The 16,309-nt window shown below is 35.7% G+C and overlaps 1 protein-coding gene across 1 annotated transcript; it reads right to left on the bottom strand.

The window, feature by feature from the left end:
* Window positions 1-762: 762 nt before the first annotated feature.
* On the bottom strand, window positions 763-15,716 carry LOC113172809 (surface protein-like). The gene is made up of 11 exons (XM_026375838.1): window positions 15,412-15,716; window positions 14,395-14,658; window positions 13,842-13,979; window positions 12,948-13,028; window positions 12,786-12,854; window positions 12,216-12,392; window positions 10,789-10,998; window positions 9,420-9,599; window positions 8,776-8,958; window positions 8,468-8,530; window positions 763-872 (listed from the first exon to the last, which is right to left on the bottom strand). The coding sequence occupies exons 1-11, from the start codon at window positions 15,644-15,646 to the stop codon at window positions 763-765; spliced, it is 1,710 nt and encodes a 569-aa protein (XP_026231623.1). The 5' UTR covers window positions 15,647-15,716.
* Between the last annotated feature and the right edge of the window lie 593 nt (window positions 15,717-16,309).

Raw genomic sequence — 16,309 nt, 5'->3', positions numbered from 1 at the left:
ATCAAATAACATCACAGCAACATATAAGTAGAAAAAAGTGTTCGATCATAAGAATGCATCATTATAAAATCACTTATATTATTTAGTTAGGGGTCAGAGTAGAGGCACACTATATGATGATATTAAAAGCAGGAACATTCAGGAAATCTTAACAAAATAGTAGTAACTAGTCTAAATAAAATGAATACACAGACCCATGTCTACTAAAAGAAAAACTATGTGGGATATAAACTAACCAAATAGACCACGTGGAACATATTTCTTAAAGTGTTGGTGACACCCAAACAAGAGGAGTAAACTACACCTTAGTTACACAAAGATAAAAACACATAATCCACTTAAAAAAGCACAACAAGGCAACAAGACATCCAGTACTCTGTGTTGCATTCTATGCTAAAGTACAGTTGTGGGTTTTTATAGGTTAATTAGCCTACCAACTTCTTTGACAATAGAGTGAATAGTAACAACCAGAAATACCCATCCCATCATTTTTTAAAGATATTAAAACACTCAGAAACAGTTTTGAGTGTTAAAATGTATATAATCCAGTAAAGAACTATATGTGGTATTAGCAACAAGTAGCACTGAAACAACAAGGTGATGAATGAAGTAGTTAACTGATAAAAACTGGTCAAAACTGTTTGAATAATTAATGAATAAATCCTCCATATTCTCAACTCTGCCTACATATTTGTATTGATCCTGTACCTTTGCATTCTGCTGTGTTGTAATTAAAACGTCACATTCGCCATTTTTTTCTTTTCAGTTTGACAAACTGTAAACAGGTCTATTCAGCAGTAACTGATTTGTCCATTTGATGGTTGTCTTGCCCTGAATGTGGTTTTCATTTGGAGGTCTCCTCATGTTTGACCCTGAAACATAAAGAAATACAAAGTCTAAAGTACTGTACCTCAGTAGTAACAAAAAGTAGAAATAAAAGATGCATGCAGACACAAATATCTCTCCAGACTCATTTTCTATTCCTGACATATCTCTTCACAAGGATCAGCTGAAGGTGAGGTCACTACAACCTTTCATCATTAATACCAATTTAATATTTGTACCAAATTTGAAGAATTTCTATCAAAGCGTTCTTCATATATCACATTCACATGAATGGCTCTTAAGAACTGGATGGACTACACTGATGGTAGTTTTTCAGTGTTTTGTGAAATCTTACACTTTAAGGACACTAGCAAATCACAGCTGTCACAGTTCGAACCTCCTTGCTGCCTGTCTTTCCCCCATGCCCTTATTTGGGCAACTTCCTGTTTCCTCCTCCCAGCCTGATTACCTTCACTCACCTGACTGCACCTGGTTTCCCCCAGACTACATATACAGACCTGCTCACCTTTCACCCCTGTCAGAAAGTCTATTCTCTACCCCTGAACACTATCCAGCGTTTCATCTAGACTGACATATTTTGGATTTTTCAGACTCTGCCTGCCCTGGACCCTGTCTCTTGCCTGATTCCCCTGGTGCTGTGAGTTCTGCTTACTCCCCGTCATTCACCTTGCTCACAGTACCAGACCTGGACCTGTATCTACCTGATTCCCCTTCCCGAACGTGCACCCCTTCGACCCTGTCTCTGTGTGATTCCACTCACCAGACCTGCCTAACATGAACCTGCTGTTACGTGAGTGTCCTTCCCTGATCTGTTCTCTCCTGTGTTGTTCCTTTCCCTGCTTCAATTCTGTGTGGACCTCCTAGTGTTTTTGACCTGGACTGTATTCTGTTGTGGACCTGCTGGACTTCCCTTTGAACCTTCTCATTGTGTATGACCTGGATTGCCTCTGACCACGAATAATAGCCTGCTGGATTTATTGTTGTTCTGCCCTGTTCATATCCCCTGTGTATTGGACTGTCATTATAATCTGTATTTGGATTTGGACTGTTTCCCCCATCATACATCTGCAAACTGTTATCACTCTCCTGGACTCATTACACTGTTGCCAGCCGCCATTCCCGGCAAACACTTTCTCCATCTTCTCCACATGCTCTCTGTTGGTTGGCCATATTGACCGTGACCTCACACAGCCATTTCCTGTCACCGACTACTTTTGGTTCACCCAGACCTCCACATTCATTCTGCACGGACAAGTTACTTATTTAGTAACTTATAGTTATTCCCTTGTACCTTTTGTTGTAAATTAAAACCTTACACTCTTCCTGTACTCCGTTTTATCTCTGGCCATGGAGTCCTTCATCCAGCTCGTGACAATCAGCTAATTCTCTTCGGTACATAACTAAATAGTGGCAAGATAAAGTAAGTGAATAATTGCCATGTTTTGCTTTTTTTTTTCTTTCCAGCTTTGCACCTCCACCTCCTGACCTACTGATGGATTTCAGGTCTCCTGGTGGTTTTTAGGTCTCTCACCTGTAAGCATGTCTGTGTTTTGCAGTGCTACTTGCTAATAGCAGGTTAGGTGTTGTAAACAATGCTGTTTCCATGGTAATTTGTGCCTCCACCTACATAGCAGTAGATGTTGAGGTAATGCAGCAGGACAATAAGCCTGAATATCTACTACAGAATGGCTGTGTAGCTGAGAGACACTATTTCAGCATTTAGTAGTAATACTACTGACATCTGACAAAAAAATAAGAAAAACATCTCCCCCACGTAAACAAGTTGTTAAGAGTTAAGTTGCAACTCGAAGACTGTTTTATGTAATTAAATCAGTATAATCGGGTAACTTACCTAATGAACAGGAGACAGTACAGTACACGAACAAATCCACACAAACCATTTCAGACAGGTGAAACAGAATATGTCTTTACTCCCACTTTAGCGCTCCAGGTAGGTTATTACAGGAACAAATTAATGTGCTTCATCAAATTTGAAAAGAAATGTTATTTTTCCCATATGTCCCACATTTGTTTCCAAGTAAAACTGTCCCGACAGGTAAACCAAAGAAGTGAAAGTAGCTCTTAACCCAAGAAGATTATACAGGTGTTCGTTACACCTGAGGCAGGGCAACTGGTTTTAATCCCAATATTTGCGCAGCAGGAACACAAGTTAGTATAATAGGCTATAGTATAATAATAGTATCTTGTTGTCTTTTATCTATAAATTAAAAAATATTAAAATTATTAGGGCGTGACTTTCAGATTCAGGATCCCAACACAGTTCTCTAGGTGCAGAGACTTGTTCAGAAAGCCAGAACAAGGGGTCAAGACCTCACAAGTTGGATAAGAGGAACAAAATATGTCTGAACCACTATGATTTATAAAGTCTGAAGAGACCACAAAATCCAAAAAACATAAATTTGTTTTGTAAACCCCCAAAGCTAAATAGCACACAAAAATAAAAGGATATAATCAAACTGTTCCCAAAACTAGAATCCAGAATTCTTAAACTGTGTGGAAAACTGATCCTGAGTGTAAACAACTGGGAAACTTTCACTTTCCTCTTAGAGTAACTCATTGCTTATGTAGCAAATAGTTGTTGTTGTTGATGTTTGATGTTTGACTCAATGGGACAAACCTGCCTAAGTGAAAACATCAGAACAATTAGAAGATTTCATCAAAAACTGATGAAACTTAATAAATTAATGTAAATAAATAAGAGTTTTCCACTACTTTCCACTCTGTGTTGCCACTAATTAAAAACCAAACTGTGTGTGGTAATATTTCAGTTATATGTAGAATTCAATGAACTATATAAATTGCTCCTGCATTAACACTAATTTGAAAGCTTTTTATTTTTACAGAATCAACAACACAATCACACTCATTTACATTTAGTCACTTGGCAGATCCAAAGCGTAAGGAGGTCTTGCCTAAGGTGGAAGAAGGTGGGATTCGAACAGCAGTCTCCTGCATAGAGCAGCATGATAAAATATTGCAGGTCTTGACTGGATCGAGCTAAACAAATTTCTTGTTCGTCTTCAATAGTTGATCTATGTCCTGTTGAGCCCTGAACCCACAAGCTGACAAATATCAAATAACATCACAGCAACATATAAGCAGAAACAATCTGGTCAAACTAAAAATCTTTGAGTACATGGAAGAATATATGATATGTAAAGATGAATAATAAGATTTTGTGTTTTTAAATAACACTGAGTATCTTTACAGTACTGTGTTATAATGAGAATATATCATTATAAAATCACCTATATTATTTATTCATTAATGAATCTTCAAATTGTCATAAGTGAGACCAAAGGTCATAGTATGAGATTTCAGTGATTTGGTGACTTTCTGTTCTACTGTAGTGTCTTGTCCACATCTAAGGAAAAGATCTTTGCTTTTCTTTAGATGCTGTTAAACTAATAGATGAATACTCTATATATTGCAGATTCCTGCATTAGTTTTTACTTTTATGTACAATTAAAATTTCAATATACAACTCATAGTCACACTACATGATGTTAAAAGCAAGACCATCTAGGAAATCTTAATATAAAGGTAATAGCTAGTATAAATAACGAAAACCTAGTTAGACGTGGGTAAAGACATATACTCCACTAGAACAACAAGGCAACAAGGCATCCAGTACTCCATGTCGCATGCTATGCTACCAGACAGAACACGGTTTTAAAAAAGTTTAAAAATGACAGTTGCTGTGGGTTCTTATGGGTTAAAAATATTTTTAGTCTTTTAGTTTCCAATGCTGGATCTCAACATCCATAAAAATTGTACATTGCACTAATTTATCTTTTTTGATCTCTATCTGGTTTTGTTTGTAGTAGGCAGCTGGAACAAAGTAATAACTTACAATCAATAAAGTATTACTCTATTCTATTCTATTCTATTCTATTCTATTCTATTCTAAAACTGTCCTCATTTCCACCTAATTATCTGCTTCTGTTCTCCTGAACTCACAGTGATTATTGTTTGCCATTGCACTGTTTTGTCCTCCATATTCTCAACTCTGCGTATATACTTGTATCGATCTTGTATATTTGCATTCTGCTGTGTTGTAATTAAAACATCCCCTTCACCATCTTTTCTATTTAGTTTCACAAACTGTAAACAGGTCTATTCAGCAGCTTCCAGTGTCTTTTCTTGTTCTTCATCCTCACTATCATTGTCTGCCTGGTTTTCTTTTGAACTACTCTGGTCCCGATTTTCATCAGTTGTCTTTCCAGTGCTGCTGTCTGAGTGCACCTCACACTGTGAGTCATACTGGTCTTTTTCTTGTTCTGACTCAGAATGTGCAGCATTTTCGTCTTGTGTATTAATGTTACTGTGGTCTGCTTCTGTGGAACTTGGAGGATGGTCAGAGTCTGAAGGCAAATTTGTTCCCTTGTTTGTGTCTTTCTGATCATTGTCTTTCTGATTCATTTTCAGCTTCAGAAACTGATTTGACGGTGTAAAGGTCGTTTTCCACTAAATGTTCTTCCTCCTGTGAACATGACTCAGGAAGAGGAGGAGAGACAACATTTGCAGCAGGGGACTTTGCTTCCCCATCCTCATCTGGTGTCTTCTCCGGGTCTGAAACAGAGTAAAGACATTTGTTTGAAAGGTGCACTGAGCAATACTATAGTAGTATATCTCATATTAACAACCTCATTCATTATTTCATGGTCTGTTTTCAGATGATTGTTGCTTTTCTTTGTTTTTCCCTGAGTGTTTGTTTTATCTGTGACTATGGAGAATGATGAAGTGTTATTTCCAAACTGTTAGCATTGTTCAGGAGCAGGAGATGACTGTAGATCCTCACTACAATCCAACTCACCAGCTGGGACTGATTCAGGTTCAGGTGTCTTTTTAGAGGCTGAAGAATCAGGTTCTTTGTGCTGGTCTGTATCGTCTTTGTTGCTGCCAGGAACATTGTTCAAACCCTCAGAATAAGATGGTTTTTTACCCAGAGGAGGAGATGTTGTTTTTGTATCACTGTCTGCTTTGTTGTCCAAACCTGACACACAGAAAACAGACATTACAATAATTATTAGTAGTAGTATTATTAATATTAATAATAATAATACTTTCAGATAAAAAAAAAAAAACAACTTCACAGCTTTATGATTGTTAAATGAACACTTGGAATTAGATTTCTTTATCAAACAAAAGTAATTTGAAGATGGGTCAAATTGGGAAATAATAAATAGGAAATAAACTTATTAATTGAGCTACCAGTTATTTTCTCTAATCACTGTGTTTTGCTGGTATGATTAAGTATCTATGATAAGAAACAGTAAATTAACTGTCAATGTTTCTTGAACTGAAGGCTAAGAAACCAGTAAATAAACTGTAGTACTAGTTCTGGTAACGTGGCTCAGACTTTAATGAGAATGTTAGCACTGTTCAGGAGCAGGAGATGATTACAGATCCTCACCACAATCCAACTCACCAGCTGGGTCTGGTTCAGGTTCAGGTGTCTTCTCAGAGGCTGAAGAATCAGGTTCTTTGTTCTGGTCTGTATCGTCTTTGTTGCTGCCAGGAACATTGTTCAAATCCTCAGAATAAGATTGTTTTCTATCCAGAGGAGGAGATGCTGTTTTTGTATCACTGTCTGATTTCTTGTTAAAATCTAACACACAGAAAAAGGAAATTGCAAATAACAATAATAATAATCACAATCATAATAATAATAACATACTCAATAATACTTTGAGATAATAAACAAAAACAACTTCACAGCTTTGTGACTGTTAACTGAACCTTTGGAATTTGAACTCTTTTGTCAGGGTTCCTGCCTCATTCCCGTCCTGTTGGAGTTTTTTGTCTCCCCCTGGTGTTTCCCTAGTCTCCTTTCTCTCCTGGATTACTGACTGACTCATTTCACCGGTGTGTCCCTTTTGTTTTATAAGCTCCTCTCAGTCTTCTGTTCATTGCTGGTTTGTTGTTCATCACATGCCCACTATTCCCCACATGCTCATCACTCTACACCCTCCATGACTCTGGTTTGTTCGTTCGTCCGTCTGTCAAACAGTCAGTTACGTATCTTCTCGTTTGTTGCAGGATCCCCTGGACTTCTCCTTTTGTTTGTTGGACTTTGTTTCTCTGCTTGTAAGTTTGTATTTAGTCTGCTACTGCAGTGATTTTTGTTTGTTACTTTGTATTTCTTTGTCAGCGAGTTTGTAGTTTGTGCTTAGTAGGGCTTTGTTTGGTTAGTCGGTTCTTCGTGTTTAGTTTATTGCTTCGTATTTTGGCTGTGTTTCTGCAGTGTTTTCAGTTGTCACTTTGTATGTCAGTTTATGGTTTTGTTCGTACTTTTCTACCGCGCTGTTTCGAGTCTCTTTACATTGTTACTTTGTTAAGCGTTTGTTAACTCCTCGTGTCCCCTGTCTTTTTGTTAATAAATATATCCTTTTGTACTTACCCGTTGGTCCCTGCGAGTCTAAACCTTACATCTTTATCAAACAAAGGGAGTTGAAGATGTCAACTTCGGTGTTGGGAAATAATAAGAATTTAATTAATTAAATTAAGTATGTATGGTAAGAAACAGTTAATTAACTGTCGTTGTTTCTTGAACTGAAGTTGAGAAACCAGTAAATAAACTGTAGTACTAGTTCTGGTAATGCGGCTCAAACATTATTGAGAATGTTAGCACTGTTCAAGAGCAGGAGATGATTAAAGAGCCTCACTACAATCCGACTCACCAGCTGGGTCTGGTTCAGGTGTCATCTTAGAGGCTGAAGAATCAGGTTCTTTGTGCTGGTCTGCATCTGCATTGACTTTGTTGCTGCCAGGAACATTGTTCAAACCCTTAGAATAAGATGTTTTTTTACCCCAAGGAGAAGTAGTTTTTGTATGACTGTCTGCTTTCTTGTTCAAACCTAAAAAACAGAACAAAGAATTACATCTGTTTTTAAAAGATATGAAACCACTCAGAAACAGCTTTGGGTGTTAGAACTTAAACAACTATATGTGATATTAGCAAAAAGTAGCTCTAAAACAACAAGGTGATAAATTAGTTAGTTAACTGATGAAAAGTGGTCAACACTGTTTGAATAATAATGAACAAGTCCTGAAAAACAAACATCACAAACATACCTACACAGCTTTGTGATTGTTAACTTAACAGTTATGAATTTTGAACTCTCTCTCTCTCACATTATTTATTTTAAAGTAACAGTCAAAAAAACAACAATTATCATCATATTTTACTGGTATGATTAAGTATCCATGGTAAGACACAAAACAATTACCGTTAGATGTGTCTTGGCTTGATGGCTGAGCAGGACCCCCAAACTGGAGAATACGATCTTGGACACTCATTACAAAGACTGAACAGTAACAACCAGGAATATGAACTTGTAGGAACCTTTAAACTATGAACAGTATCAGCGATCATTTTTGTTAGTCTAACCTTCTTTTGGATATAAATCTTTACCTTGTTGGTAAAGAAGAGGTTTGTTTTCTTCACTTTCAGCTCTCCTCTTATTTGACCCTGAAACATAAAGATATAATACAATATATAAAGTACTGTAACTCATTAGTAACAAAAAGAAGAAATAAAAGTATACTGAACAAAAATAAGATAAAAATAAGATGAGCATTGAAAACAGTATCATACCTTGTGTTGTATCTGGTTGTAACTGTTTTTCCACATCATCTCTGTTTGCTTTTGTAAAACAAGCTGCAATCAAGAAAATAGAAGGTCTGTTTTAGTATAGTGATTTTTGTTTAGTATTACTCCAAATCAAGATTTGTGATTAGTGTGACTATAAGGACACTAGTAAATATATATGCTCAGTGTATCAGCTACTTCTGTTAAGTTCATCAATAAATAGTTGCAAGACAAAGTAAATGAATATGCATATTTTTGCTATTTTGTTTCAGTGCTTCTTTCCAGCTTTGCACCTCCTGATCTAACAAACTCACCAGCTGGGTCTGGTTCAGGTTCTGGTGTCTGATTAGAGGCTGAAGAATCAGTTTCTTTGTGCTGGTCTGCATCTGCATTGACTTTGTTGCTGCCAGGAACATTGTTCAATCCCTTAGGATAAGATGTTTTTTTACCCCAAGGAGAACTAGTTTTTGTATCACTGTCTGCTTTGTTGTCCAAACCTGACACACAGAAAACAGACAGTACAAATATTAATAGTATTAGTATTATTATTAGTATTAGAATTAGTATTAGTATTAATAATAATACTAATATTTGAGATATTAAAGAAAAACAACTTTACAGCTTTGTGACATTAAACTGAACACTTGGAATTTGAATTCTTCATCAAACAAAAGCAATTTGAAGATATCAACTTGGGAAATAACTAATAATAACAAGAATTGAATTACTAATTGAGCTACCAGTTATTTTCTGTAATCACTGTATTTTACTGGTATGATTGAGTATCCATGGTAAGAAATAGTTAATTAACTGGGGATGTGTCTTGAACTGAAGGCTAAGAAACCAGTATATAAACTGTAGTACTAGTTCTGGTAACGTGGCTCAAACATTAATGAGAATGTTCAGCCCTGTTCAGGAGCAGGAGATGATTGTAGATCCTCACTACAATCCAACTCACCAGCTGGGTCTGGTTCAGGTTCAGATGTCTTCTCAGAGGCTGAAGAATCAGGTTCTTTGTTCTGGTCTGTATCGTCTTTGTTGCTGCCAGGAACATTGTTCAAATCCTCAGAATAAGATTGTTTTCTATCCAGAGGAGGAGATGCTGTTTTTGTATCACTGTCTGATTTCTTGCTAAAATCTAACACACAGAAAAAGGAAATTGCAAATAACAATAATAATAATCACAATCATAATAATAATAACATACTCAATAATACTTTGAGATAATAAACAAAAACAACTTCACAGCTTTGTGACTGTTAACTGAACCTTTGGAATTTGAACTCTTTTGTCAGGGTTCCTGCCTCATTCCCGTCCTGTTGGGGTTTTTTGTCTCCCCCTGGTGTTTCCCTAGTCTCCTTTCTCTCCTGGATTACTGACTGACTCATTTCACCGGTGTGTCCCTTTTGTTTTATAAGCTCCTCTCAGTCTTCTGTTCATTGCTGGTTTGTTGTTCATCACATGCCCACTATTCCCCACATGCTCATCACTCTACACCCTCCATGACTCTGGTTTGTTCGTTCGTCCGTCTGTCAAACAGTCAGTTACGTATCTTCTCGTTTGTTGCAGGATCCCCTGGACTTCTCCTTTTGTTTGTTGGACTTTGTTTCCCTGCTTGTAAGTTTGTGTTTAGCCTGCTAGTGCAGTGATTTTTGTTTGCTACTTTGTATTTCTTTGTCAGTGAGTTTGTGCTTAGTAGGGCTTTGTTTGGTTAGTCGGTTCTTCGTGTTTAGTTTATTGCTTCGTATTTTGGCTGTGTTTCTGCAGTGTTTTCAGTTGTCACTTTGTATGTCAGTTTATGGTTTTGTTTGTACTTTTCTACCGCGCTGTTTCGAGTCTCTTTACGTTTTACTTTGTTAAGTGTTTGTTAACTCCTCGTGTCCCCTGCCTTTTCGTTAATAAACATATCCTTTTGTACTTACCCGTTGGTCCCTGCGAGTCGAATCCTTAAATCTTTATCAAACAGAGGAAGTTGAAGATGTCAACTTGGGTGTTGGGAAATGATAAATAAGAGTTAAATTAAATAATTAAGCTACCGGTTATTTTCTGTAATTACTGTATTTTACTGGTATTATTAAGTATCTATGGTGAGAAACAGTAAATTAACTCTCCATGTGCCTTGAACTGAAGGCTGAGTACCAACTTATTTGACAATAGAGTGAAAAGTAACAACCAGAGATAAGAACTTGTAGCACCTTTAAACTATGAACAGTATCACAGTTTAAATATTTTAACGATAACCATAAAATGCATCACTACTCATTAGTGTTCATTATCTATGTGAACTACAAAAAGAGACTTCAGATCCTCACTACAATCCAACTCACCTGCTGGGTCTGGATCAGGATCAGATGTCTTCTCAGAGGCTGAAGGATCAGGCTCTTTGTGTTGGTCTGTATCTGCTTCTGCTTCTGCTTCTGCATCTGCATCGTCTTTATTGCTGCCAGGAACATTGTTCAAACCCTCAGAAGAAGATGGTTTTCTACCCAGAGGAGGTGATGTTGTTTTTGTATCATTTTCTGATTTGCTGTCCAAACCTGACACACAGAAAACAGACATTACAAATACTATCACTACTACTACTAATAATAATAATATCAATATCAATAATAATGATGATAATAATGGTAATAATAATAACTTTGAGTTATAAAAAAAAAACAACTTCACAGCTTTATGATTATAAACCGAACACTTGGATTTTGAACTCTTTATCAAACAAAAGCAATTTGAACATGTCAACTTGGGTGTTGGGAAATAATAAGAAGAAGAAGAATTTAATTAATTAAATTAAGTATGTATGGTATGAAAGAAATTTAAAGATGGGTATTTGGAAATAATAAATAGGGAATTAAATTACTAATTGAGCTACCAGTTATTTTCTCTAATCACTGTGTTTTACTGGTATGATAAGTATCTATGATAAGAAACAGTAAATTAACTGTCAATGTTTCTTGAACTGAAGGCGAGGAACCAGTATATAAACTGTAGTACTAGTTCTGGTAACGTGGCTCAGACATTAATGAGAATGTTAGCACTGTTCAGGAGCAGGAGATGATTGTAGATCCTCACTACAATCCAACTCACCATCTGGGTCTGGTTCAGGTTCATGTGTCTTCTCAGAGGCTGAAGAATCAGGTTCTTTGTGCTGGTCTGTATCTGCATCGACTTTGTTGCTGCCAGGAACATTGTTCAAACCCTCAGAAAAAGATGGTTTTCTGCCCAGTGGAGGTGATGTTGTTTTTGTATCACTGTCTGCTTTCTTGTTAAAATCTGACACACAGAAAACAAGACAGTACAAAAAAAACAACAACAATAAGAAGAAGAAGAAGAAGAAGAATACCTAGAGATATTAAACAAAAACAACTTCACACCTTTGTGATTGTGAACACAGGAATTTAAACTCTTTATCAAACAAAAGCAAGTTGAAGATTTCAGCTTGGGTGTTGGGAAACAATAAATACGATAACCCATGCATGTACATCACATTTTGGGTTCTTGTGTGTTATAGCTGATCACAACTGTTACACAGCCTTTCACAAGTAAGGCAGTAGGCATATGGTGTTTTTTTTTTATGAAATTCTTTGTGAAAAGATGATGGTTAATTTTTATACTTATCAGGTTCACAGTCACTATCACAATTTAAATATTTTAAATATTTTAACAACAACCATAAAATGCATCACTACTCATTAGTGTGCATTATCTATGTGAACAAAAAGAGATTTGAGATCCTCACTACAATCTAACTCACCAGCTGGGTCTGGTTCAGGTTCAGGTGTCTTCTCAGAGGCTGAAGAATCAGGTTCTTTGTGCTGGTCTGTATCTGCATCGTCTTTGTTGCTGCCAGGAACATTGTTCAAACTATCAGAAGAAGATGTTTTTCTACCCCGTGGAGAACTAGTTTTTGTATCTGCTTTTTTATTCAAACCTAAAAAACAGAACAAAAAATTACATCTTTTTTTAAAAGATATCAAATCACTCAGAAAAAGCTTTGAGCTTTAAAAGTTAAACAACTATATGTAATATTAGAAAAAAGTAGCACTAAAACAACAAGGTGATGAATGAATTAGTTATCTGATGAAAACTGGTCAACACTGTTTAAATAATTAATGAATAAGTCCTGAAAAACAAACGTCATTAACATACCTACACGGCTTTGTGATAGTTAAATTTACAGTTTTGAATTTCGAACTCTCTCTTTCTGATATATTACTAATAAAATAATTTATTTTAAAGTAACAGTCAAAAAAATACAATCAACATCATAAATGTATTTTTCTGGTATGATTAAGTAACCATGGAAAGACACAAAAAAAATTACCTGTCCATGTGGCTTGGCTTGACGGCTGAGTAAGACCCCCATACTGGAAAATAAGTCCTTTGACATCCACTAAAAAGAGTGAACAGTAACAACCAGAAATATGAACTTGTAGGAACCTTTAAACTATGAACAGTATCATTGATATTTTTTTGTTAGTCTAACCTTCTATTGGATATAAATCTTTATCTTGTTGGTAAAGAAGAGGTTTGTTTTCTTCACTTTCAGCTCTCCTCATATTTGACTCTGAAACATAAAGAAATACAAAATATAAAGTACTGTAACTCATTAGTAACAAAAAGAAGAAATAAAAGATTAGCTTCTTGTTGAGAATTATCTTCTATGTATAAACCATTTAGAAGTTGACTTCTGATGGTAGTTTATCAATGTTTTGTGAAATCCTACATGTGACAAACAATTAATTGTAAAAATAATTGGTTAGATAAACTAATACTACCTAATACTGAAGAAAAATAAGATAAAGTAATAAACTAATAAAACATTTGTTAATTGCAGCCTTACATCTGAGATTGAGCATTTATAACAGAATCATACCTTCTGTTGTAACTGGTTGTGACGGTTTTTCCACATCATCTCTGTTTCTTTTTGGAAAACAAGCTGTAATCAAGAAAAAAGATGGTGTGTTTTAGTGTAGTGATTTTTGTTTCGTATTACTGCAAATCAAGATTTGTGATAGAACCAGAAGAACGTTTGACTATAAGGACAAAAGTAAATATACACTCTCAGTGTATCAGCTAATTCTCTTCAGCTCATAAATAAATAGTGGCAAGATAAAGTAAGTGCATTTTTTTGCTATTTTGTTGCTTCTTTACAGCTTTGCACCTCCTGATCTACTGATGGATTTCAGGTCTCTTGGTGGTTTTTAGGTCTCTTCACTGGAGGCTTGTCTCTAATATGCAGGAGTGGTTGCTAATAGCAGGTTAGGTGTTGTAAACAGTGCTTTAGAGTTTGGTAAAGATCAGATCACATTTCATGACTGATTTATGCAGAAAACCACAATAGTTCACTTATTTTTTCTTGCCACTGTAATTATGGGACCAACTCCTCTGGTTAAGGAGTAATTTTTAACTGTACCTTTTTGCCTTCCTTTGTAGTATAATATGCCTGCAACTAGTACTATTACAAGGACGACAGCAAAGATCGGGCCAGCAATCCATGCTCTAGATGAACTTTCATCAGCACAGAAAAACAAATGTCAGTCTTACAGAAACTTATTACACTTAAATTAAAACAATAATTCTGGAGATTTCAGTCTAGATTTTAGATTTAAGATTAAAACATGAACTCTGTCGTTTCTCATGACTCACAACAACCAGAGTATATATTCTGTATTAATTCACTTTAAAACTGTGTCTGGAAAGAGATCTAATACATTTGTTAGATCAGTATTAATATTCATTATGCAAGTTGTTTGTATGTCTTATGTTTTTATTAATCCTCTGCTTAACGTTCTATCATCAGTGTAGCAGTGGAGGTATTGTTTCCTAATTAAAGCTATTTATTCTCCATTTGAAGCTTTTTGCTTAAGGTGACAAATTCCACATCATGTATTATAAATATACTTTAAAGCTTATACTGACTAAAATCTTACCAGAGTTACAGTCTTTTGCAGTAAATTTGGTTGTTTCACTAGTCAGAGGGTTGCTCACTCTACAGCTATATTCTTCGTTATCATCGTTCAGAGTTATTGTTAACTTTTGACCAGGCTGAACAGTTCCATGTGAGATCCACTCGTACTGTAGGTACTGAGGTTGTCTGGACTCTGCAGAGCAGCTCAGTGTTGCCTGATTTCCATGTGTAGTAGAGCTGCTGTCATTGTCCCTCTGACACGATATGGTTGGTTTAGGAACCTTATCTAAATAAATATAGAAACAAAAATAAATTGACATAAATGCAAAGCTACAAAATACACTCCCAATTGACTAAATGTACATGGATTTATACAATAATTTTATGTAATGCAAAAACCAGCATGTGGTATAGGGTTTAAAGGGCATGAAGTGCTTAACAGAACAGAGAGTTGAGTTGTAGTACTTGGTTTCAGGTTAGGAAAACATCATGGTCAAATTATTGTTACAACAAAGGAAGAAACTCTGAAATGAAAGGAGGCAAACACTGTCTACTTCTATAAGAGAATTCCATTCTTAAAAATAAAGGTGAACATTGTCCTGGAGAGAAAAGCCTGTGTGTTATAGACCAGTCTTGGCTGAATGTCAAGGTACAAGGTCCTGTACCACCCCTGCACAATCTCACCTCTACAGTTTCTCTCTATTCTTAATGGCAACAGATCCTCAATTGGATTTTCTCCTGAGAGGTCACTGTTCCACTGAAGCTTCTCCTCAAAGTGACTCTGTATGCAGCTGTATTTATTTTCTTTCTTTCATAAGCTTTTTAAGGCCGATACTAAATCTCCTGTTGGCTGTTTCTCTAGTTGCTGCAACCAGCAACCTTCAAAAACAGCTGTATGCTCAGCCAGCTTTCTCTGACTAAACAGCTAAATCTATGCACAACACATCAACATACAGATACAGATAAATACACATATAACTTTTTAGAACATGCATCAGATTCATTTAAGTTCTCAGGTGAAAATTTAGTAGAAACTTACCTATAACCTCCAACTTAAAAGGTGTACGATCAAACACTTTTTTTGTGTATGTTTCTACTTCGTATTCTCCACTGTCCTCATATCTGAGGTTTGAGATACTGAGTTCTGCAGAAACCCAGTCAAGAGTGACCCTGTTTTCATACACATCATACACCTGTTCCTCCTTTCCATCAAACTCTACCACTTTGTTGCCATTATGCTTCCACAGAATTTCGTCAGGGATGTCCATTGACATTTGGCTTCAGGTTGACCTTGAGCCCTTTGAGTCCAAAATTTGTCGATTGTCCAGAAACTAGAAACACAAAATGATGAGCTCAAAATCATCAACAACAACAAAAAAAAAAAAACATGCAACATATTGTATGAAAGAGTTAAGTAGATTTCAGCACCAAAGGATGTGACAGTAACTGCAACTGTAAAATATATAAAGGAAAGAATTACCAGTGAACAGGTTTAGAAATGTTATATAGTCTAAAACATAAAATTCTGCTATAAATGCAATTTGTGTGAGGCTTGTAATATTGTAAAATAATGTGAAAATCTAACATATGATCAACTTGAAGACTATACAGTAGTTACTAATGGTGGGAAACAGGAATATTTTTTACGTACAGTATGCATGTTAATGTTGGCCGGAAAAGTATCAGCTTAAAAAAACAACACACACTTCGTAAAAGGGTGAATCATTTAAAGCAATAGATTCATAAGTGGTTAAAACTAAATCTAAAATACAAATTCATGGCTAATGAGCACATTGCACACAGTTCATTGCAGAGGTCGTTAAAGTGATCTCTCAAATGGACTGTTCACACGTGTAGAATAAAATGACTTATAACTATTCTATAAAACATCAGTAAAATATGTATTAACTATAAATAAAGTAAACTATAGCTTATGA

The sequence above is a fragment of the Anabas testudineus genome, chromosome 21 (genome assembly GCF_900324465.2).
Source record: "Anabas testudineus chromosome 21, fAnaTes1.2, whole genome shotgun sequence".
NCBI lineage: Eukaryota > Metazoa > Chordata > Actinopteri > Anabantiformes > Anabantidae > Anabas > Anabas testudineus.
This window is presented reverse-complemented; position numbering and strand designations above follow the sequence as displayed.